The sequence below is a fragment of the Zingiber officinale genome, chromosome 8B (genome assembly GCF_018446385.1).
Source record: "Zingiber officinale cultivar Zhangliang chromosome 8B, Zo_v1.1, whole genome shotgun sequence".
NCBI classification, from domain to species: Eukaryota; Viridiplantae; Streptophyta; class Magnoliopsida; order Zingiberales; family Zingiberaceae; genus Zingiber; species Zingiber officinale.
In genome coordinates, this window is record NC_056001.1 from 22,396,045 (window position 1) to 22,421,482 (window position 25,438).

A 25,438-nucleotide genomic window follows, 5' to 3' on the forward strand; every position below is an offset into this window, starting at 1 on the left:
TAATTTTGGTTTCTTTATTCCTTAATGGTTTCACGTGGATTGATATTCACGTATACTAGAGTTAATGTTCGTATATTCATGTCCATGAACCTAGCTCATATGCGAGCCAATAATTTTGTCCGATTATACAAAACCAACCATTCATTACTCAAATAATTTTAGATATTAATTTCTTATTCACTTAAGAAATTAATTTACAATGATCTACTAGTGAAATAACCATTATGTCCTTATTCAATTTATTAGTTAAAAAAAATTCCCAACAATTAGACTACTTTAGATGCATATAACAATTTTAGACAAAAACTACTATATCATGCTAAAACTACTACATTATTTACAATGAGGTTTTTTCTACCATGAATTATTAGAGTGCTCATCATTATCATATATTTTATCAAATTTTAATTAATTTTTTTTTGCTAGATTACCATTTATTATGTGATTGATTTGTATCACATTCAAATTAATGATAATAATTAAGATGTATGTAATAAAATGTTTATTATTTGTTGCATCCAAGCGTGCACCAATGCTTCAAAACTTGACAGTTTATGGCTGGAATTTGATCATGTTAATGATGATTAGCTAGAAATTAGTTATCAATTAATGAAATAGGGATATGAATGGATTGTTTCATAAGTAGATTACTAAAGAAGAAGAAGAAGATAATAATAATAATAAGCTTCCACAGGTATACACCTAACTGCAGTCTGTTGGTGCATCATGGTTTGGTTACAATTTAGCAGGTCAGAGGAAAAGTAAGTATCAGCTAAAGAAAAGAATTAAGTTTTATTTCTGGTATCAGTGCATATTATCATTAGCAACCACAAAAATCAACATTTATTTTGCTATTCTTGAATTGAATTTAACCAAAGGAATAACCATCTTTGCTTCTGCATTCTACAACAGTTGTAGGCTTGCTCATCATCTGATGATAAACTGACACAGAATTTGGCACAGGAAGTAATGGACCTGGCAAAGGTTCCTCCTTGGGCTCTACTTTATGCATCATGTATCCTGCTTCAATCGGATGCCCATGGTTTCGAAATGAATGGAGTGGAGGAGAAATTGGCATCTTCACTGCTGCCATGGGATTGAATCCAGCCATAGCAAGGTTGGCCAAGCTTGGCTGTTCCATTGCAAAAGGAAAGCCGGTAGCAGTTCCTAACTGATCTCTTGGCGGAAAGTTGAATGCAGTGAGAGGAGTGTGAGTGTTGAATCTTGCAAATCTGTCTTGGATTGGCTCATGCTTTTGCAGAAGACTGAGAGGTTGGGTAGCTGAACTAGATGCTGCATTTGAGAGGCCAGAGTTTGGATGACTGCTTCTCCTTGTCGTTGGGGCTTCATGGTTATGTTTGCCCTCGTAGGTCGTGATCACTGATTTCAGATCATGTGAAGCTCTCTCGATGTGCTTTCGGACCGAACACCCAGGGTTGGTACACTTATAGTAACTCCTGCAACCAAAAAATTGCATCTTCATGTTTTTAGGAACAGATTTTACAAGCTCAAGACAAGACACCAAGAAAACTAGGTCTGGCAGTTTCAACGTGAAGATGATAATAATAAGAAGCCATGTTAGTCTCAACTGTCTGAGATTGCCATACCTTGGATTTGAGTTTCCTTTTACAACCTTTTGACCATATTTTCGCCAACGAAATCCATCATCAAGAATGTCAATCTCAGTAATTGCCTGAATCACAATTCTTGGTTCACGAATTGTTCTTGAAGCGGCATTTATCTCAACAACACAAGCATCTAGCTTCCTGAATCAGAATGAAAGAAAGTAAAACAACTGAGTAATGTTGGACATGGACACGAATAAATAGATTACCGAATTTAGCCCAAAAGATAGAATTTTTCTTGCTCAACAAAGAGAAGGCAAACTTTAAGCAGTTGCAATTGTTACCTAGATTTTGACTCAGGCTCATCTCTATCACCATCACCACCAAGGGTGATGCTGCCATGGGTTTCTCGATCATCTTCTTCATCATTGGACATTGTGGAAGAAACACCAATAGAATCAGGCGATGAATGATTGCCATCTTGATTCTCTTGCAAGGTGTTAGAAGCATCACAGAATTCAGCAGCAACAGATGCAGCTGAAGTAGCCTCCAGACCATCCCCCAAACAATCTTGGCATCCATTACCACTTTGAAAGCTTCCTTTTATTGGGTTTTCATCAAAACTTGCTAGTGAGTCAGGTTGTTCTGAGCCATCACTCTGAAGGTCATTGAATAGACTCGAAGAAGGAACACCAACCCGGCGATTAAGGCTAGGCTTCAGGTGGTTGTGGAAACCCTTGTAGATTATCTCAGTGATTCTGCCTTCATGAGACCGCTCCACTTTCTTCTTCATCTGACATTTCGGGTGTGTGCATTTGTAGTAGCTTCTCGGGCATTCACTACCCTTTACTTGTTTCTGCCCATATTTTCTCCAATTATATCCATCCTCAGCTGGAGTCCCAAGAGCTACAGAGAGTCCCCCTTTTGGGCATGCTCCGTTTTGCTCGTCACTCACCGCAACAACATCCAATATTTGCTGGTGTAGGATGGCATTATTTGTAGTATTTTTTTTATCAGTTGCAATAGAAGAACCAGATGGTATGCAGAATTCCGGCGGGTATTGAAAGTTCTTACTGCCAGCTTCAACTTTTCGTGCCTCTGTGGGAATTTCCATCTGAACATCCCCTTCAATGCTTGGTAGATCAAGCTGAATCAGTAACGAAAAAAGTAACAACATTAATATGGACATTTGTTAGAAAGGAAAGGTCTAGCTATGCTTGGTTCGCACAAAAATCTATTTCATTCTTTATGAAATCCAATACATTAGCTATTCCTGCATCCAGCTACAAACTCATCCTGGAATACCAATTTCCATAGGGCATTCTAAATATAAGAATGATTCAAGAGAAAAGTATGAATTCATAACAAGTTACATCATATTACCTTCCTCAGCAATCTAGAGTGATGTGAATCGGATTCTAAAGGAGTCTTGAAAGTAAGTGCTTCAGAGATGTCTTCAAATATGTTGTATTCACTTTTTGCAAACGCTGCTGAACACGAGACAGGCATTGTGTTTGAAGAAAGATACTCCAAAAATTCAAGTTTGCCTGTGGCTGGAGATGGTTGATCCTAGAAATATGACACTTATGTATCAATTTCAAGAGGTGTGATTTACTCTTTCTAATTCATAAAAGTATGCATTCATCAATCTCTATAGTGATGATAACAAGATATAGACATCACTACCAGTTCAATAGCTTCATGCCATTAATCATAGGAAAAGCCAGTATGATAATTGGGTGAAATCCATTTTCTTGAACTCTTTTTTTAAGAAAACTATGTCATATCTACAAGTTTGAAGAAAGAAGTATCAAAGACTATTTAGCATCAACAACTTTGTGATTGTTGGATAAGATTGAAACAAAAGCTCCACATTTTTTTCTAAACTAGATCCATTAGAATTTATACATGCATCTTGAATTCACTGATAAATACAAGGTAATGGCGGGGGTAGCATCTCACCGATATATCTGAAAATAAAGCTGGAGATTCGAACAATGCGGTAGGACTGAGACCCGGTGGAATTGTCAGATAAGGCAAAGGAATTTCCAAGGATGAAATTGTGCTAGTGGATGGAATGTTAGCTGTATCAAGCTTGGGAACATTGAAACCTTTTCTTGTTGCCATCCTCTGTGCAAGCCCTCCAATTGAGCTTGATTTAGAGTCACCAAACAACTTCGGTTGAGGCGAGAGGCAATTAATGGAATTGGCTCCAACCTCACCTTCTGTTTTTGAGCTCACACCCACCGTTTGGTTTCCAGGGTTCCATGAAAGCCCCAAATTTCCATTCTCTACCAAGAAAGCTGGTAACGATCTAGAGCCAAAATCTTCAGTCGAAGAGCTTGACAATAGGGTTCTCGAGCTTGGATTTGAAGGCAGCCAGCTACCGATCATGCCGCTGTCATTTTCCATCTCAACCGTTATCTATTCAGCTTTCATCCTGATTCAGCTGAAACTTTGGTCGATTCTGAGTAATGTAAAGGAAATAAAAATAAAAATCTTATCACACCAAATTCATCTTTTAGGTAACAAACAGCTTCTCACCTCAATTCGAAATCTTCCGGGTGGAACGCTGGGCAGCAAAAAGCTACCAACTTTAGGGCAAATCACGATCCGGCTAGCGCTGCCAACTATAGGGCCAATCACGGTCCAGCAAGCCAATGCAGCCACCAAACAGCCGAGACGAAGCTTCCAAAAGCATGCAAATTTACGATTTTGAAGCCAAGTTCGGAACAGGAAGGAATACGAACCAACAAAATGGCATCAATTTGGAAGGAAGAAGGAAGAAAAAAAAACAAATTTCTCTAGAGAAGAGATAGACAGAGAGACGATTAGACGTGCGAGCGATTTAGGCGAGAAAGAAGGAAGAAGCTGCAAAATAGGAAGTAAGGAAGGAAGGAAGGATGCGTTGGGAACGAGAGACACCGCGGGCTTCTCGTCGGATAGTGCGATCCCGTCTGTTTAAATTTGCAATATTTACTTATTAAATAACTAAATATTATTTAAAAATAATTTTAAAATTAAAATATTCTCATCACTTATATTATTATTATTTATATTTAAATAAATTTTCTTTTACTATAAATAATTAAGTATTTTTTTATATCTTCTCCCCATTTCTCATTGGATGTAGGTATTTATTATATTTTCATGTCGGCTAATGAAGTAAGTATTCATATAATTTTAAAGACAGTTTTTTAAAAAAAATCTCCATCACAACAATGAAGAAAAATGATATGTTCAAATAAAAAATTTAAGAATAGACGCGTAAAGCGATAGGCCCATAAAAAATGAAATGATGGATCATAATTTTATGTGTCTATCTTTAAACTTTTCCTTGAACATATCATTGCTCCAACGAAGATAAATGAAATATCAAAAATTATAAAGAAAAACCATAGAGATCGAACCTGGAGAACTAACGAGGATTATGGATGTTTCTCAAGGAAAATACAAGATGATGCCTTTGGTTGCATGCTCGAGTGTGGAAGAGGTGATGACGACGATAAACTTAAAGCGCTGAGAAATGTTATGAAACTGATTTTGAAACCTCAGAGAAAGAGAAAGAGGAAATTAAGGTTTCAGTTCTTCTCCTTTGATGAAGACGTTTTATATGTTGTGGCTAAAGTGATCCGCAAACTCAGATCTATTGTAATGCCTCAGCGGCCAGTTCGTTTATCCGAATGCTTAATGTTTGAATCAGTCAAAATTAATATGAGTTTTATTATTATTTTTAATGTGTTAGTTAGCCAATTATTAATTATGTGAGTAAAGAAATAAGTATTTGTTGAAATAAATTCCAATTTTGTGGATAAAAGCCAATTTTTTTAATCATGTTTTTAAATATCTAGTTGATTTGGACGACGATTTGGGATAAGATATTATGGGTGCCGTTATCATCCAAAGAGAAATTATTTTCTTGATGGAAATTCACATATTTGAAGTGTGTTAACATGGTTTCGACGATTAGACAAATTGCATTCAATTTGGTACACAATTATTTATCCTATGGAGGGTTACAATGCAAAGACTCTCTTGAAATGCCACAAAATATATAATTAATAAAGTGGAATGATTTTCATGCCTTAAATATCTATTATTTCCTTCAACTAAAAGAACTTCATGGATCTGTTTTGAGGATTAAAAGATTTATATTAATAGTAAATAATAATTGTATAATTAAAAGGACATCACAATACATGAAATTAGTTTCCATCAATATGGGATCTGAAGGATTGAGCTATATTAGATTTATTATAAAGTCCATAATTATCATATAATCATTAAGATTATGGAGACTAAAATATACCCTAATATTATTTGATTCAACCGAAATAATGTAATAAAAATTTATTTATTGTTTTAATATATGATCTAGTTTAATATTTTATTTTTTTAATTTTTTTTTTTTTTTTTTGCACTTTACGTTTTTTTTATTTGAACGGTAGGTTTTTTTTATTTTATTTTTGTACTTTATTTTTTTTTTTTATTTTATGTTGTTTTTTTAAACTTTACGTTTTTTAAAAAAAATTAAGTATATACATATATATAGATTTTTATAAAATATCAGACATTTCCATTTTTATTTAATTTTTACAATTTAAAATAAAATTTTTATTATAAAAAATTTTAGGAGTATTTTTAGTTAAAACATTTTCCAATTCTGAGTTATATATCCATTTTACTGACGTGTAGAACATAGATCATTATTCGGAAATCGTTGATTATCTAAAATAAATAACTAAACAAGATTTTTATTGATAAACTTCGATGAATAATTGAATGTAGTAGAACATTTTAAATTTTTAATGTCTAATATAACATATTATTTTTCTTTTGGATATAGCCTGAATAAGTTTTTTTTTCTGAATATAAAAATGATGATGTGGCATCGATATCATACTATATCATACCATCTAATAGAGCGTGTACACTAAAAAATTATTCTAAAAATCTGAAAGGAGATTGTTCTAGAATAATTAAATCCAAAATTAAATTGAATTTTAAAAAGAAATTATATTCCTCACATTACATGAGCATCACGTCAACTGTTTTATCTAAAATTTTTATCCTGAATTTTAAATAAAATAACTAAAAAATTTTTACATCAATTACTTTATCTATTTAAATTTAAATTTAATAAATAATAATTCATAATTATCTTATTTTATCTATTTAAATTTAAATTTAATAAATAATAATTACCAACTAATATTTTTTTTTAATCTCTTTCTTTCTATCATCCTTCTACTCATTACATAAATATAATAAAAAAATTAATAAAAAAATTAAAAATAATAAAAATTTAAAAATAATTGATATAGTATGTAATAAAAAATAATTCTCTAAATTTAAAATAATTTTTTTATTTTAAATTTTAAATAGAGTTATAGAAAAATTAATATAAGTGTACTAACCTGTTTGCTAGCGTGATATAATATCATGTTACTATCATATTGCCATTTTAATAAGAGAGAGAGAGAGAGAGAGAGAGAGTCAGTACCCGAGAACCAAGTGATGAAAGAAAAATATAAGATTTTGACCCTCTTCTAGAGTAATTCAGAAATGAACAAAAAAGAGTTTTTTTCTTTGGTCCTTGATAAATAAGTTAGGTATAACAAAATCCCAACTCTACATCCATCCAATAAATGAAAATCATTGAGCATTTGCCAAGGAAAAAATCATTTTAAAACTAGATAAATGCAGTCCGGCCTACTCCCCTTTGGGTGTGTCTATCGTAGGTGGTGTTGACTTTATCGACCAGTTCATTCAAGGTGCTGCACAAGTTGGGGAAAAAAATGTTGCCCAGATATAAAAACTAGAGGTTTTTATTAGTGTTGTAAATTGTAATGTAAAATATTCTAAAAGACATTCATACCTTGAACAATTGGTCAGCATAGCAAGGTATGCTACAAGAAGAGTGTCATTGTATTCCTACAAAAGAACAAAGTTGTTCAGTAACTCAAACAGTGGGATGCCAGGAAATAAAATGTTTGACCAAAGGTGAACAAGTGTCAAAATGAGCAGAGAACAATTCGGGAGGGTAGAAAGCCATGCCACCGACCATCAAGAAATCATCCTGAAACTTCTCTGATCCCATGGTTGGCAGTCTTCTCAGAAGGCTCGAGACTTGTCTGAGAATTGAGTTATATAGAGGGACATCACCTGGATGTCAGAATGCAGCCAATAATTAGCTACTCATATAGTTCAATGCATATAACATCTAGAAAGTAAAGGCACAAATGATTTCATAAGTAAAATCTCTTGTATGTTTGCTTCTTCAAGTTGGAATGAAATTTACCAATGAAAAGAGGCAAAGAACATAAGTCATGAGGTATGCATAGCACAAGCCATATAATAAAACTACATTTGACTTGTACATGGTATGAAGCCAATTCAATGCTTTCTTGAAACCACATAGAAACAACATGCCCCCATATGATCTAACTTAGATACTGCAAGATAGCATAACGTCATCTAGTAATCAATTCTTTTGAATAATTCATAATTGAAAGCACTTATAATAATTAATAGCACCAACTAGCAAAATACTATCCTACAGTTTGAGGAAAGAGAGCATCCAAATGCTCATCATTCAATGCCCAGGAGGTTCTTCACGGGTACAAAAGGGTTAAATGAATTGATGTCACACCAAGAAAGAAAAACACACAGAGGAAACCAAATTCATGAAGAGAGCACAAAATTAAGAGGAAGGGAAGTAAGAACTGGAGCACTTTAACAGAAGATGGATACAATCCCACAACTGGGACAGAGGGAATACATTTTCCAACAAAAAAATGGAGAAGTATCAACCGATGAGCAATTGTTGTACATAATTTTGTCTTATTTCTTTATATTGCATTTGCACACATTCATGCAATAACATAAGATGCTTCTTAATTTCATAGAAGTTCGATCGATAGTTTTGCCCGAAGTCCACTGATCGACCTAGAGATCTCAGATTGCAACCATTTCAAGTCCTGTGGATTTCTAAAATTGCAAGGAGTCTAAATATGCTCTCTATTGTTATTTTCGGCATTCCTAATGGTAGACCAGAGATTTTGAAAAACCTAAATCTCTCTCTTTCTTTTTTTTTTCCTTTTTTCTTTTTTTTTCTGTTATTAGGCCTGATATGAAGAGATATCAGGCCTAACAATAGAAAAAAAAAAGAGATTTATATTTTTCAAAACCTCTGATCAACCACTAGGAATGCCGAAAATAATAATGGAGAGCATATTTGGACTCCTTGCAATTTTAGAGATCCACAGGATCTAAAATGACTGCAATCTGAGGTCTCTAGGTCGATCGGTGGTTTAGACCGAAACTCATTGATCGATCTAGAGACATCAGATTGCAGTCATTTCAGGTCATGTGAATTTCTAAAATTGCAAGGAGTCCAAATATGCTCTCCATTATTATTTTTGGCATTCCTAATAGTGGACCAAAGGTTTTGAAAAACCTAAGGGTGCGTTTTCCACGTTGTTTTCTGTTTTCATTTTCTGAGAAAATGGAAAACGCGTTTGATTTGCGTTTTCCACGTTCATTTTTAAGAAAATGAGAGAGCGTCTTTTAAGAAAATGAAAAACGCGGAAAAGTCAGTTTCTAAAAAACGAAAAACGCGCGTTTTTCAGAAAATGAAAATGAAAATGGGACAAACCAAACGCACCCTAAATCTCTCATTCTTTTTGTTTTTTCCTTTTTTTTTTTTTCTGTTGTTGGGCCTGATATGAAGAGATATCAGACCCAGGTTGGGCCTAATATCTCTTCATATAAGGCCCACGTTAGGCCTGATATCTCCCCATATCAGGCTCAATGTGTTAGTGCAATATCCCCTGGGTAAAGGTTGACTAAGCTTGAGTTGACTCAAATTTGAGTCTCAATGTTTAGGTTTCGATGTTTGACAATATATGGAGATTGCAGGAGCAATCGTCCGATTGGAGAGATTGTTGATACAATTCTCCTCTGGTCTAGGACTGATCAGTTAGATGTGAAGGAGAGTCAAGTAGGTCAAATGCTTGACCGGATACTTGACTAGGAAAGTCCTAACTGGAGGTTAAGCAGGTGAAAGACCCAGTGTGCGAAGCTAGGCAATTGGAAAATCCTTGTAAGTGAAGCTAGGCAGTTGGGAAATCCTGGTGAGTGAAGCCAAGTGAAAGACCTAGTAAGTGAAGCTAGGTAGGTAAAAGTCCTGGTGAGTAAATTCGGGCAGTGGGAAAATCCTAGTGAGTGAAGCTAGGTGCAAATCCTAGTGAGTGAAGCTAGGTGAAAGTCCTAGTGAGTGAAATCAGACAAATGGAAAGTCCTGGTGAGTGAAGTCAGACAGATAGAAAGTTCTAATGAATGAAGCTAGGCAGATGCAAAGACCTGGTGAGTAAAGCCAGGCACGTGGAAATCTAGGTGGGTCAAGATTGACCGGGCACCTGGTGTTGGGAAGTCCAAGCAGATCAAAGAAGTGATCGGATACTTGGCACAAGGAAATCCAGATGGGTCAAGGGTGACCGGACATATGGTGGAAGAAAATCTAAGTGGGTCATGGAGGACCGGACACTTAGCCCGAGACGGTAAGTCCAAGTGGATCAAGGTTGACCGGACACTTAGCACGAGGAGAAAAGTCCAAGTGGGTTAAATGGTTGATCCGACACTAAGTGAAGAAGTCCCAACAGGTCAAGATTGACCGGATGCTAGCCATGAAGAAGTCCTAACAGGTCACGGTTGACCGGATGTTGGGTTTGAGAACCTTGGACTTGAGTTAAGCAAGTCAAAGGAAGGTCAATCGATCAGTCGATCGATTGAAGGTGGGCTGCGATTGAAGGCTGGCCCAATCGATCGATCGATCGATTGGGAAGCAAAATCATGAGCACAGAATGCTACCCAATCGATCAGCCGATCGATTGGGCACCGCCAATCGATCCACGGATCGATTGGGGGCTGGTTTTCTCATGCGATCGCGAGAAAGCCTGAATCGATCGGTCGATCGATTCAGGCAGTTTCCAGCAGAGCACAGAGACACTCTGAATCGATCAGTCGATCAATTCAAGCCTCTCCAATCGATTGGTTAATCGATTGGGATATGACCGTTGCGAAGGAAAGCACACAAAAGCCTTCTTACTCGCAGTGATTCGATAGCTCTCAACTCTCTACTCCTTGCGATCATTTCTCACATGTTTACGACAGTTCTTGAAGTTTCTTGGAGCAAAGTGTTGCTGCACTTTCAAGGTCAAAAGGTGTTTCACACAAGAAGAAGAAGCTAGCTAGGGTTTCATTTGTGTAAAATCTTGTAAGATATTCTTTGTATTTGCTTCTTCTTTTCTTCTTGTTGTATTGAGAGATTGTACAAGGCTTCTCCGTCTTCGATAGTTACCGAGAAGAAGTATTTTTCATAGTGGAGAGTGCGTCGTGTGTGGATCCTTGGATTAGTCACCTCTTCTTGAGGTGGATACCAAGTAAATCTATGTATTAGCGTTGTGAGTTTTATTTCGAGTTCTTTCTATTACATATCATCAACACTGAAACAAGCAAACGAAATGCGACGAACTATTCACCCCCTCTCCTAGCTACAAATCGACCCTAACACAATGTAGGCCTAATATGGGGAGATACCAAGCCCAACAACAGAAAAAAAAAAAAAAAAAACGAAAGAAAGAGAGATTTAGGTTTTTCAAATCCTCTGTCCACCACTAGGAATGACAAAATAACAATGGAGAGCATATTCATTAGATTAGTTGCATGCATAGGAGAGAGTAAATAAAAGAGAGAGCGAGAAACAACAGTGAAAAGAAAAAAGTCAGATTTGTGAGAAGGATAAAATAGAAAATGTACTTAAAAAGGTGCGCTCTTTGGTAAATACTAAAGTAGCGTACGTCTTTTGATAAATTTAGAAATCTACATGCGCCCTTTGATAAATTGCCGTTATGTTTTTCCTTCCTGGTGAATAACCACTTATGAAAATTGCCACGACATAAAAGGGACACACCAATGATTAATCAACAAATACTTGTGTCAAGTCGACCATGTATCAATGACTATCAGATCACTGGGTAAAGTTAATTCCTTACTAACGAAACCATGATAGGTTACAAGCAATAGGTGAATTGTGGTCTAGCTTTGCCTAGGGAATCCTCTCAGCTTAACCAATCATAATGCCCCTGCCTCTATTAAATTGCTACAATATACCATGACAAGTAGAAAGACTAATTGCCTATCTATATTAGCCAACATACATGCTGTGTTGAACAATCATAATCAATTTACCAGCAAATAAGCATGCCCTCATCCAAACAAAATTTGGTTACCTAGCTTCATTCTAATCAGACCACACATTCCATAGACCAATACATTGGCAAGACGCATTCCAAAATTGGTTTTATCATACATCTGGACTTTAACTTATATATCAGGATTTTCAGCATTGCCATTTCAAAGTTTAGAGACTGTTCAGATTGCCCTAAACACATTCAACATCATAACAATGCCTAGAGTATCTTGAGGTATGAAGAATCCAATAGCAGGTTCTTTCCAACAAGTTTTAAACAGCTTAGAACACCAGGAACATTCCAGCAACACTAGAAGAAACCCTAAGTCAGCATACTGCAGTCTGTGCCGAATAAACTTTCAACCATGCCAAAAAGGAAGATAAGAATTTTGCAAATACATGCACCATAGCAATCCAAAATCTCCTTGGTGAAATGATATCCATGTGCCACCTATAAATTCTAAGTCACTTTGTGTCAACTATCAAATCATTGCATGAAAAAATGGATTTCTGAAAAAAAAAGCATCAGTAATCCGGAATCAAGATTTCAGAGAATGATTGACCTGAGCTTATAGAGATTTGCTTGACAGATTCATTTATCATGCACCAAAATTCATCCTCAAGCATCCAGAAATAAAGCTTATATATATATATATATATATATATTCAATCCTTTACGGGGTGGATCGCATATCATTGACCCTATATACAATTTATTAGGTGAATTGCATATATATATATATATAGCTTAGGCAAGATTTGACGAATTTTAAAAATTAAATCATAGTCCTAAGTCTTCTTTAAACATTCATACCAAGGCATAGGTATCAGATAAAGGCTTCTCCAATCAAAGAGTTGTACAACACCATTCAAACATGTTATCACAATGAAATCAGTAACGGAAAAAATCAATTTCATAATGGATGCATTGGCAACGGTCATGACATCAACATTGAAAATTAATGCAATATAAGAGCGTACATGCCTCCCAGTAGTATCTTCTCCCTAGCCTGCCCCTCAATGTTATCAATACAATGATGAGAAGAGCTTTAGGTAGTTGTATAAACGTAATTCTGCAAAAGATGAAATCCGAACAAGCTCCTATGTGGGAGGATATTTCCATGGCTTTTGCTAGGATTCGACTGTTGCTCAATTCTGTAAATCTATCATATGGTTACTGACTTGGCTAATGATGATATAGGAGGAACCATTTGAAGCTACATTTTTAAATTGATATCCTGTTTAGATAAATAAGCCCTTCTCCGGGACCTCGCATTGCCCTTTCTTTGATATCATGTCTAGATGATAAACCCAGCTAGCCCCAGGGGTGACCAGCCCGGCCCCACGGAATTTTTCCACCGGCCACCAAAATAAATCAGAAAGCACTCCCGGCGGATAGCCCATAAATCCAGCATCCCTTGGTTGCGTGCTCCATTTGGAGGAAAAATTCTTGCAAATGCGTCATAACTGAGATTCCAATCGTGGGTGCCTAAGTGACAAATTGGATGCTCTGCCGCTGCACCATAGCCCCGGGGGCATCATGTCTAGATAAATGATCACAGTGTTGTCATCTCAAAGCTTCACATTATGCTAGTATCACGAGTTTTCTATAATTTACCTCAACTATCCTTTTATTTAACTAATCTAATTGAAACATATTATTATGATAATCCAATATATTAATCAAATCAGGTGGGAGAGGCAATAACACAAATCAAGGCACTGCAGAACATATGGATTCCGATCCAACATACATAATCAATGATAGTGTATACATCAATGTAATTTAGTATTCAGTACATATTTCTAGAATTAGTTCTGGAGCAAAGCAGTAAAATATTCAAATATGCTTGTCTAAAAGTCAAAAGATATAAACATGTGACAACATGGCACAATCATTTGGAACAACTTTGCAATAGCAAAAAGCAATGTATGGCAAACAGATCTAATGTAAACCAGTGAGCCTACCATTTTGCATAGCAACAAGATACTGATGAATGCATCTGATCCTGCTATTCAGCATTTGAATGGCACTATGAATGCCAGTAAGATGAGCAGCCACTGTTGAAGGTCCAAGAATTTCAGTTTCGTCCATTTTATGATAATTATCAAAATGGTTCATAAGCTCAAAATAAACATTGATATACGATCTTTAATGAAAAATGCCAGATGGAGGCTTACATTGAGTTGCAGCAGATCCACCATCAGATGGTTTTAGATGTGCTACATGGTCCACTGAAATTCTCTCTGCTTCAACAGTCTTAAATGAAAAGGGAAAAAAACATTTAGCTACTTATGACTAGTTAACATCCGAAATACAGCTTGCTAACCCAAAATAATGAATAGCACCTCTATTGTGTAACTTGATCTAACAAATATGTGCTGGGGGATTCCATCAATAATGTGCAATTCTGGTAAGATGAGAGCAAATAGCAGTTTCAAGAAATAAAGAAAGCTAATTGTTAGTCATGCCTTAAGCAATGAATTGAAAATCTAAATCATCTAAAGCAAATATAAATGGACAACTTATGTATGCAACTAAGTTTGCTAATTTAGTTTGCATGGCCATTGAATAATCACACATGAATTTCAAAATCACACGCATATATGAGCCAAAATTATGCTGAGATCGTTGTGTCAAGAGGGGGTGAATAGATGCAACTGTAAATTCAAATCTTTATTTTGATCTTGCAAATGCAAGACCTTAATAACAATGCGTTAGCAATTAAAATATAAGAAATAAAGCAGTAAAAAAATAAACAGTATATACAATGCAATGCTAACACAAATATTTTCATAACAAAGACTCCTACTCCATGGCCTATGACTCGATAGCAAAGTCAATCATTAATGCTTTATTTACTCCAAAGTGCGGAGGAGGAAGGGAAAGGAATATATGGTGGAATCCTCAGAGGAAGAGAAGAGAAAGGGTGAAGAAATCCCTTTCTTTACATGCTTATTTACTTTGATAGAGGAAGGTGAATACATGCGATGTAATTTTGTAGATAAAAAAAGGTACATACATCATTTTTTATGTACATGATGTAATTTTGTAAGTTAAAAAGGGTATATGCGTCATTTTTTTTTGTATATGGTGTAATTTTGTGAATAAAAAGAGATACATGCGTCATTTTTTTTTTTGCATCCGCTGCTTTCCGTCAGATTTTGAGATGATCGATTTTGGCTTCAAAACTATCCGCTAATAGATTGCGTTTCTATTCCCTTTGGAAATTTTAATGAAGTAAACGACGAAAACTTTTCCACTGTATAAACTTTTTCTTAGTTTTGCTTTCCGCTCTCTCAAGTAAACTGACCATAAATCTACAAATCAAATAGATCTCTCTTTTTCGAAGGAAGAGCTACAATATATAAAATAACCGACAAAAGAAAACTTCATAGTGATTGAGTGCAACACTTCATATAGCAGTATAGCAGCAATAGATCGAGTCAAATTTTGTGTAGTGGACATGAAAATTAATTTTGTGTTTGTTTATAGATCGAGTCAAATTGACCAACAATTGAGTCGACTAAAAAGTTCCAGCCAATTGCCAAATCTAACACAATCTCAGAACCATCTACCATGACTGTTTCTCAACTAGATGACTCAATCCTGCAGTCAATCGACTATGACTCAATTACCTTCCAATTGACCCCTCTAGATTAACCTTCAACTCAATCTACTAATTCGTGACTGATTTTCTAGGTTGCGACCCAATTCTTCTAGTGACTGTCAAAGTTGTCTACTTGAAATGTGAATAATTCGTGATTGAATCTTTAAATGACTGTCATTAATCGCTTGTATATATTGTGAGAACTCACTTAGATAATTGTCCAACCTTTTCACCATTGATAAAGTTTTGATTGACTACAATTGCCTTCAGTTAACTCATATCCTCTGTCATGAATTTATCCTGCACAAAATCATATGACCATCCCTTGTCGATTTCAAATTCAAACTTACCAATCAAGGTTCTAAAGCTAAGTGCTAGTCAAGCACCATACCAACGCCTAGCGCTAGGCCACCTAGGTGGAGACTAGGCACCACTAGGCGGATTCCATAGTATTAAAATAAATTACATAATAAATCACATACCATTACTCCAAAACAATTACATCAAATTTAAAATGAGTTCAAAATTATACAACTAATAAAATATCACACATTTATTCTACTTCTTCTCTGTAATTTTCAACTTGTTCTTCATCGGACATAAACTCAATATCATTATTATGATTCTCCTTTTCTTCTTCTCAATTATTAAACAACTTAATATTGTTAAACAAATAATTAAATATAATTTTATTTAAAGAAAATTGATATATTAATAACTTGAATTAAAATTGATATATCATAATTATATAAATTAATTATTTATTCATTTATTAATTATAAATTTAAATAATATATATTTAAAATAATTAAAAAATATCATAATATCAATTAAACAGTAAAATAATAAAATAATTAAAAAATATTAGAATATAAATCGGATTTATTAGTATTTTTTTAGAATTTTTAAATAAAATGTAAAACAATAAAAAAAGAATTTTCATAATATCAATTAATAAATTTTATTATTATTATTTTAATTTTAAATATATTTTTTATATATTTTATTGGGATAATTTAATTAGGGTTTATAAAACCCTATTCGAAATATCACACTTCGGTGAGAATTATTTAAATTAATTAAATATTTTTCCGTAAAAGGAACGTGTTGGTCCAGCGATGTGGCGCCAGAAGCATCCCGCGATGCTTCGGCCCTGGCGGAGGCCTCTCATGATCGACGCTCGTGCACGATTCTGTCGCAGTAACACTTTTTCAGTGAGGTTGGCAGCCCGCCTAGCGCCTAGGCAAGTCGCCTAGTTTGAAATTTAGAACATTGTAACTAATTATTCTACTCAGGCAATATCAATCGACTATTATGTCATTTAGTTGACTTAAGCTAAACAGAAACTCTTCTGTTCTCAAACAAGCCGAAATAACATCAACTCGATTAATCAATTGAGATATCGACATCTGAACATGCTAAACCTCAAGATAATTCATCGGCTTTTACCTAGAACAATTGTTCTATGGTCAAGCACATGCCTAACTAGAACACTTCTACCTAAAAGCCAAAATACATTTCACTCGATTCTCTTATCTCACATATCTTCATGTTGAATCATGTTCCTCCCCTCAAAACCTCCTTGACAAGCCTCGATTCATAAAGTTATACTTTTGAGTCCTACATGATCTACCTGAGCTAGCACCTCTTCAAACACATTGTTGGTCTTCGATGTCTTAAACTTTCCAAGAGTTCCACCTCAAGGACTTATTATCAAGTGTTCACTTCTTCAAGACTTCTTATCTATGAGTTCACTCAACAAGGACTACCATACTTCCATGGTTCCACCTGTCGGGAGTTCACTATCACAACTTCTCATCAGCTAAGAGCCCTTGGACTTCACCCGCCAAGAGTTAACTCCTCAGACTTTTTACCTACCAAGACCTCTTGAACTTTCAACTAGTAGAAGTTCACTTTTTACCTACCAAGACCTCTTGAACTTTCAACTAGTAGAAGTTCACTCCTCCAAGACTTCTTGTTTACCAAAACCTCTTGTAGTAGACTTTCTTAGTTCACTCTTCCGAGACTTCTTATCTACCAAACTACACACTATCAAAAATTAGAAAAAAACATTAATTTTATCTATCTTAAACATTTTGCCCGTGGTTGATAAATGGTTTTATCAACCACATCAAATCTAACCCAAGAGTATAATTGGATCAACAACCACCCCTCCGGTCAAGCTTCCTAAAGATCAATTGCACTGACAAACTATACCATTGTGCCTATTAGGATCGGATATGACATAGCAGTGTTGTAAATGGTGATTGGCGATGAACATTTTTTACTTTTTTTATACATAATATTATAAATAATCATTATTTTTATAATATTTACTTTTAAGCAAATATATCAATTAAAGATTAAATATTTAATCTATATACATATATATAATTAATAGGATAATTTTATTAGATTTTAATTAAGTCTTATTTAAATTATCCCAATCATAGTTAGAAGTTAATTAAAATTATTAACGTAAAGTAATTTAATTAAACTTACTCGTGTACTCTGTTTCAGTCGGGTAACGAGTTTGATACATCGTCGGGACTACGTGACCAGTTCGGACACGTCACTGGGCTGAGCAACGTGTCGAGGCCTATCACTGGGTCTGGGCGACGCCTCCAGGCCCATCGCCGAGCTCGGGTGACGTGTCCAGGCTTGCGCGATGCGTCCGAACGCATCACAGGGCTCACACGCCACGTCCGAGCTCGCACGACGCATCCAAACTCATCGTCAGGCCCAAGCCATGCATCCAGATGTGTCGCGGTGGCGAAACGGCAGTAGCGACGACTCCAGGCACAACGGTGGCAGAAGAAGGTGAGTTACCGCCTAAAGCACTGCCTCAACCTGAGGCGGTGTTGTTGATGCCCGCCTCTTGCCTAAGCAATGCCTAGGCAACTACCTCGACCGCCATTTAAAACACTGGATATAGGCATATAGCACACCCTAGTGAGTTGTGTGATGATAGGCTCTAATGCTACACTTTACCTTGATTGAGAGATAGAACCATATGTTAGCATACAAGCAAAAGCATGACTAGCATCAATGCGACAAAATGGGCCCTGTCAACTGTCCTAGTGTCAATTAACTTTGACAAAGTAGAACTCAAATTTTAGATACTTTACTAGGTAGGCGAGAAGACAAAAGATGATAGATAACTGGGGTTTTAAGTTATGGTACACAGAAAAAAAAGTAAAACAAGAAATGGAGTGGATATTGTTGTAGACAGTTCGTTAAAGGATTAGAAAATTGAATAGAATTATAGTTTTTAAGATAGTAGTGACGAAAGAAACTATGAACGTAATTAGCATATATGCACCTCAAGTAGGATTAGATGAAGCTACCAAATCAAAATTTTGGGACAACCTAGATAAAGTATTATAAACAATTTTGTCAAATGAAATGATTTTAATAGGAGACAATTTAAATAAATATATTGAAGTGAAAAAAAGAGGAATATGAAAAAGATACATAAGGTTATAGGTTTAGAACGAGAAATGAAGAAGAAAAAACTATATTGGATTTTGCGATAACATATGACCTCATAGTAGCTAATACATTTTTTAAGAAAAGAGAAGAATCACGTTGGAATAATAAATCATAAATTGACTTTCTTATAGTTAGGGAGAGAGATAGAAAGATTTGTAAAGATTGCAAAATCATCCCTCGAGAAAACTTAACTACCTATAATGTTGGATATACACCTCAAGCATAGTATCAATAGAAGGAAAATAAATGACTCCTAAAATTAAGTAGTGTAAGTTAAAGGATGAAAAGCAAAATATATTTAAGAAGAACGTAGGAGTACAAGTATTTGGTGAAATATACGGTTATTCTAATACGATATGGTATAAGATAGTATCAAAGTTGAAAATAGTAGCTAAGAGTATACTCGGTGAGTTAAAGAGACATGCATCACCAAGTAAGGAATCTTGGTGATGGAATAAGAAAATACAAGAGAAAATGAAGAAAAAAATAAATAGCTTATAAGAAATTATATATTTATAAGAACGATGAAAACTTAAAAAAATATACAATAGTCAAAAAAAAATGCTAAGAAAGTAGTGAATGAAGTAAAGAATAAAATTTTTGAACGGTTATATTGAAAATTAGATATTTAAGGAGAAATAGACATTTATAAAATAGCTAAACTAAAAGAAAGGAAGATAAGAGATCTTATCCAAATAAAATATATTAAAGATGAATGTAATGGGAAACTAGTAAATAATAGAGAAATAAAAGGGGGATGGAAAATGTATTTTTATCAACTTTTTAATGAACGTTTAGGTGACCAACTTAACTTAGGTAATTTAAATAAATCTGAGTATAGAAATTTAAATTTTTATCATAGAATTCAAACTCCAAAAGTAGAACAAACTTTAAATGGGATGCATAATAGAAAAATTGTTGGACTATATGATATTTCAATTGAGATATGGAAATGCCTAGAGAAACAAGGTATTGAATAACTTACAAAATTATTTAACATGATATTAAAAATGAAAAAATTATCTGATCAATAGCGGATAAGTACTTTAGTTCCCTTATATAAGAACAAGAAAGACGTACAAAATTGTACAAACTATAAGAGTATTAAAATAATGAGTCATATCATGAAACTTTGGGAAAGAGTAATCAAAACAAGATTAAGGAAGGAGACCACGGTGATCGAAAATCAATTTTCGTTTATGCTTGGAAGGTCGACAAAAGAAGGTATACATCTTCTCAGACAATTAATTGAAAAGTATAAAGAGTAAAAAAAATCTACACATGACATTCATTGACTTTGAAAAAACTTATGATAAAGTCCAAGAAAAATTATATGGAGAATTCTAGAAAAGAGTGTTAGTGTAACATATATTAAACTAATTAAGGATATGTATGAGGATGTAACGATCAAAGTGAAGATTTCAAGCAGGTTAACTGAAGCATTTCCAATAAAGATAGGATTACATCAAGTATCAACTCTAAGTCCCTATCTTTTTACACTAATTATGGACGACTCACTAGACACATTCAAGATACAGTATCGTGATGTATGTTGTTTGCAGATGATATTATTTTGACAGATGAGACACCTAAAAAAATAAATGTTAAACTAGAATCTTAGCGGGAAATACTGGAAATGAAAGGTTTTAGGCTTAGTAGAGTAAAGACAGAATATATGAAATTTAAATTTAGCAATATTAAATGTAATGAAACAATTATTAAGATAGGAGATGACGAGTTGTCTCGAACTGAGAGTTTTAAGTATTTAGGATCATTTTTGTAAAATGATGGAGGGATTAAGAGAGATGCCTTACATAAAATACAAGAAGGATTGTTGAAACGGAGGAGAGCGTTAGGTGTTTTATGTAATCATAACGTACCTACAAAACGACGATTAGATTTGCTATGTTATACGATGCTGAATGTTGGACTATGACTTGAGCACATAAGGAGAAGGTGAGAATTGCATAGATGAGAATGTTAAGGTGAATTTGTGGGCATACGAAAATGGATAGAATAAGAAATGAGAGCATTAGAGAGAAAGTCAAAATTACATCTATTGAGAAAAAACTATGAGAGACACGTTTAAGATGGTACAAACATGTGTTTAGACGACCAATAAATGTTGGGCGATGTGAAACGAAGAGAAAGATAAAAAAAAGACTTGATTAACAACAATAAAATAAATAAAATTTATTTAAGTATAAATGATGATATAGTAGGGAATAGAACCCAATGACGTAAAAGGATCCATATAGTCGACCCCACCTAATGGGATAAAGTTTGGTTGTTGTTGTTGTAGTAATGCTAAAGACTATCAAAGCGTCCACTCACCAACAACATCAACGACAAACATAGCACAAATGGAATTTTCTAGAACCTACTAGATCAAAGAGAGATCTACTTAAGTTGTCCAAGATCACCACGTTCAATAAAAACCAAATTGCTGAGTTAGATGCCATAAGTCTATATCGTCAGATGCCAAAGACTTTGCAATTCTAAGAAGGCTTAAAGCTTAACACGTGGGGAATGAAGCAAATACATATGATCTTCTACTTGCAATAAACCACAAAGTTCAGCACTAGAAACCGTACAAGGAAATCCTCCAACAACACTAAAACTCATTCTTCAAGAAGACGGTAATCAATCAACAAAAACCTCAAGAAAAACAAGAGGGAGGCATATCCAAGAGGGGAAAAAGGAGTAAGCACAAAGAGAGAAGAGACAAAGTGAATGGAGAACAAGACCATGGTATTGGCATCATAGACTGAAGTGGGCAGGGCATGCATCCTTGAAACATCCAACAAGTGTTGTTGAGTCAAAAAGTATTCATAGTGGATCTTCCCAAACAAATGCCAAGTTTTCTTCTTCTTGATGTTATACTTATTATGTGGTTTCCAAATAGGTCATATGACTTCAATAGAGCTATTTAAGTTGTAGTGAGGATGTAGGAGTTGCAGTGAGCTGCTATAAGGATCTCTGAGACATTAAAATGTGTCACCATGGAATGGCAATGGTATTGATAGTTAAGGATATTCACAAGCAGACAGGATCAAATACATTGGTGAAGATGAGTGTTTGGGTGGAGAAAGGAGAACCTAAAAATTCTTTGGATTCATTGAGGAGAACTGGGATCTTCTAGGAAGGGAATAAAGGTGAAAGGAATTATTTTGCCTAACTTGCTTGATATTACTAATATAGAAATATTACATAAATAGAGTTTACAACACTTTCCTAACTCTATCTCCCATAAAATACATTCATTATGGACATACTTTTTATAAAACTCTTTAAATTGGAGGTAATTTCAATTGTAAAAAAAAAGTCAAGGCTAAATCAAATGGAATTACTATGTGAGTACATGTTGATCATTGAAATTGCAAGAAGCATGGACACTCACAAGACGATTTAGCATCAAAAACAAGAAACTATGATAACCATCTTTATAACATCAGATCAATTTTGAGAGCAAGTTCACATACCACTTTCATATATGGTAACTGGAAGATCCTTCTGAGAATGGTTTATCACAGGATTTAGAAGAACATAAACTGGACTCTCATTGATATCCATCAACTGCTTAAAAAAAAATCATAAGAAATAAAATTAGAAAGATAGGGCAATTACTATATCCCCATTAAGATCATTAGAAATGTGTAACATATAACAGAAGCAACATAAGACTAAAACAAGAAAAACATGCATCTTGCAAGAACAAAATCATAATAGAGAGAGGCTATCACAATTTCAAGTATCGAAGAATTCTGTTGTGAAAATTTTAATTTCAGATAGATTATAAATTCGTTAAAATTTATTGAGACATTAGGCTTTCTAAAATCATTTATATGTAAAGGTGCAATAGAATCCTGCAAATGCCTAATAGACCCAGTTTCACATCAATCTTTTTTCATAATTTACATTTAGGAATGGACAAAATGCTTGTAAACCATAAATAACAGAATATGTCATAGAATAAGATGTGGCCAATTGTTTAGCAGTCTTACAAACACGCTATATAACTTATGTAGTAGAGGCTATATGACTGAAAGTTGGGAAAATCAAATAGAATCAAGGTTATATAACTGAAAGTTGGGAAAAATCAAATAGAATCCATGAGGAAATGAACATAATCTAACAATCAGAATTTACAAAAAAAAAATTAAAAAAAACATAGCATAGTTTGCAAATAAAGATAGTGCTCACAGAGATTAGGAAATATGATATTTTTTTTAGAAAAAAAAAAAGAAGGTTAAACTGTTCATTCATCCAGGTCATTTTGATCACTGTTATAAGTTGCAAGGCCGCAAATAAAAGTTGCATTTTTCTGATCAAGAAGAATGGGCAGAGAAAATAAGTCATGTAATGTTCCTAGAATTAAATAAAAAAAACAAAATAGAATCATGACATGCAATTGAGATCTATATGAGTGGTCAAGCTTACAGATTTATGAATCTGCAGATCTGATTCTTGTACTTCGCTACCTGTCGAATACCAACCCAGTATATAGAAGTTCGGAAATACCTTCTTATCTGCGCCAGAATCAAGCGCGAATCAGTTAAAATAACACGAAACAACAAAACCCTAGACAGCAATCAAAGAGAACCAACACCCTCAGCAATCTAGAATGCAGAAATGGAAGTGGTCAGGGAAATAGGGCATGGGAGTTTGATTACAGAGCTCTTGCTTCTTCTCGAGGAAGGTGCGGTCAAGGGAGTGGGTCAGGGGGTCGTAGAGGATCTCGAAGCTGTTGAAGATCTCAACAGTTCGACCTCTCTGGACGCCGATGACACACCCGAATACGCGGGTCGCAGCAGCAGCACCGCCGCTGCTGCCATCATAGGCGTGATGATTCTGAGCCTTGACGCGGGTGTGGTGGTCGGAGATGTTGACGATCACCAGCGGGTGGAGCTTGTAGGTCAAACCGCTTCCCGCTGACGAGGACGCCATCGCTGCGTCGCCCCTCTTTGCCGACGATGCCTCAGGAGTCGCAACAGAGCAGACCACGCAATTCTCCGCCCTCCTCTCTTTAATTTTTTTTTTAACTCAACTTGAACTGATATGAACCCGAATTCTACTCGAAACTCCAATTCAAAATAAATTTTTTTATTATATTTCCTATAATTCCTCACTTTAATCCTAATATTTTATTATTACCATACTAACATTAATATTAATATATATAAAAATATTTTAATTTTCAAAATAAAATTTTATTTAATTTCAAAAAATCGAATAAATCCTATATTTAGGTCCATCCTAATCCAAAAATTTTCAATCCAAAAACTCTCCGATCTAAACTTGACCTGAATCCAAAAATATCCAATTTGAATTTGAGTTTTTTTGGATCGATTCAAATTGGATCGTCAGATGGAATTCATTTTTACACCCTATCAAATAAGTTAGCTCTAACTTTTTTATCATTTTTTTAAAAAAATAAAAAAGGCACCTTCGTTTCATTATCGTGTATATATATATATATATATATATATATTATTTTGAGAAAAAAATAATCAAAGTAGCATTTAAAAAAATATATATGAAGGTCTTTCATTTTTTTTTAATACATTCATCTATGCTAAAGGTATAAAAAATGAACCCTATCTGATGATTTAATCCTAAACGATCTTTAAAAAAATTAAATTCGGATTGAGCATTTTCAGATTCCGATTGAGTTCAAGTTGGAAGATTTTTGGATTAACAATTTTTAGGTTGGATCGGGTCGGATTCAGGTTGACCCAAATATAGAATTTATTCGATTTTTTAGGGCTAAATCAAATTTTATTAATATCAATGTTAATATGATAATGATGAAATATTGAGATAAAATTAAAGAATTATAGGAAAAATAGTTTTTAAAAATTGTTTTGAATTGAGTTTTCCGATTTTCCGGGTCAAGTTGGGGTTAGTCGGCTTTGAATTCGGATTAAAATGTTTTAGGTTAAATTCGAGTTCGGAACGGATTCGGATTGAATTAAAAAAAATTCAATCCGACCTATCCGCCCTTAAATTCTCTATTAGACAAATGGCACGGCTGCCCTCGTTAAATTCTGAACTGATCGATTAATTATACGAAGTTCATAGTATAACACTTAAAATTTCTTAGATGCAATACGTACGTTATAATACTTTATGAAACTATAAAATTATAACTGTAAAATTGAAGTTATCATAGTTATAACTATGATAATAATTATAAAATTATAATTACTATAATGTAAATTTATATTCTTCATATAACTCACTAACTGATTGAGAATATACATGTGATAAAGAGATGATAAACAATTCTATTATTTTAACCGATGGGATGACACACTTTTTTCATTAAAAAAAAAAAAGACGGACCAAATTATTTAAATTTATCAAAATTATTTCAAATTAGTTAAAAAGTATTTTCAATATTATTATGACAATTATAATTATATCTGCAATAATAATAATAATTTTTCTCTTTTCTTTTAATTTTAAAAAAAATCTCAAAAGAAGAAGGCGTAATTAACTAATTAATAAATTACATT

General features: G+C 34.2%; 2 protein-coding genes across 3 annotated transcripts; both read right to left on the minus strand.

Annotated features, from left to right (window-relative positions):
- Positions 1–773: 773 nt before the first annotated feature.
- LOC122013338 (probable WRKY transcription factor 2) lies at positions 774–4,435 on the minus strand. 2 transcript variants are annotated; one of them, XM_042569596.1, is made up of 6 exons: positions 4,110–4,435; positions 3,528–4,014; positions 2,949–3,134; positions 1,910–2,712; positions 1,608–1,766; positions 774–1,457 (listed from the first exon to the last, which is right to left on the minus strand). In XM_042569596.1, the coding sequence occupies exons 2-6, from the start codon at positions 3,975–3,977 to the stop codon at positions 869–871; spliced, it is 2,187 nt and encodes a 728-aa protein (XP_042425530.1). In that variant the 5' UTR covers positions 3,978–4,014; positions 4,110–4,435; the 3' UTR covers positions 774–868. The 2 variants fall into 2 exon arrangements, with proteins under 2 accessions (XP_042425530.1, XP_042425529.1); XM_042569595.1 differs by having other exon boundaries at positions 3,528–4,032.
- Positions 4,436–7,131: 2,696 nt separating this feature from the next.
- On the minus strand, positions 7,132–23,991 carry LOC122016675 (COP9 signalosome complex subunit 6-like). Its single transcript, XM_042574056.1, has 9 exons — positions 23,594–23,991; positions 23,361–23,449; positions 22,403–22,496; positions 14,167–14,228; positions 13,999–14,077; positions 13,786–13,878; positions 7,630–7,730; positions 7,444–7,499; positions 7,132–7,342 (listed from the first exon to the last, which is right to left on the minus strand). Exons 1-9 carry the CDS (start codon positions 23,865–23,867, stop codon positions 7,258–7,260), a joined length of 933 nt encoding a protein of 310 aa, XP_042429990.1. The 5' UTR covers positions 23,868–23,991; the 3' UTR covers positions 7,132–7,257.
- Between the last annotated feature and the right edge of the window lie 1,447 nt (positions 23,992–25,438).

Coding starts and splice junctions, on each gene's coding strand:
- LOC122016675 (XM_042574056.1), bottom strand. CDS start 23,867: ATGGCGTCCTCGTCAGCGGGAAGCGGTTTGACCTACAAGCTCCACCCG. Junction 22,497..23,360: donor ATCTGCAGATTCATAAATCT/GTAAGCTTGACC, acceptor TTTTTTAAGCAG/TTGATGGATATCAATGAGAG. Junction 14,229..22,402: donor AGTTACCATATATGAAAGTG/GTATGTGAACTT, acceptor TCATCTTACCAG/AATTGCACATTATTGATGGA.
- LOC122013338 (XM_042569596.1), bottom strand. CDS start 3,977: ATGGAAAATGACAGCGGCATGATCGGTAGCTGGCTGCCTTCAAATCCA. Junction 3,135..3,527: donor CTTTATTTTCAGATATATCG/GTGAGATGCTAC, acceptor TCATATTTCTAG/GATCAACCATCTCCAGCCAC. Junction 1,767..1,909: donor GAGCCTGAGTCAAAATCTAG/GTAACAATTGCA, acceptor ATTCTGATTCAG/GAAGCTAGATGCTTGTGTTG.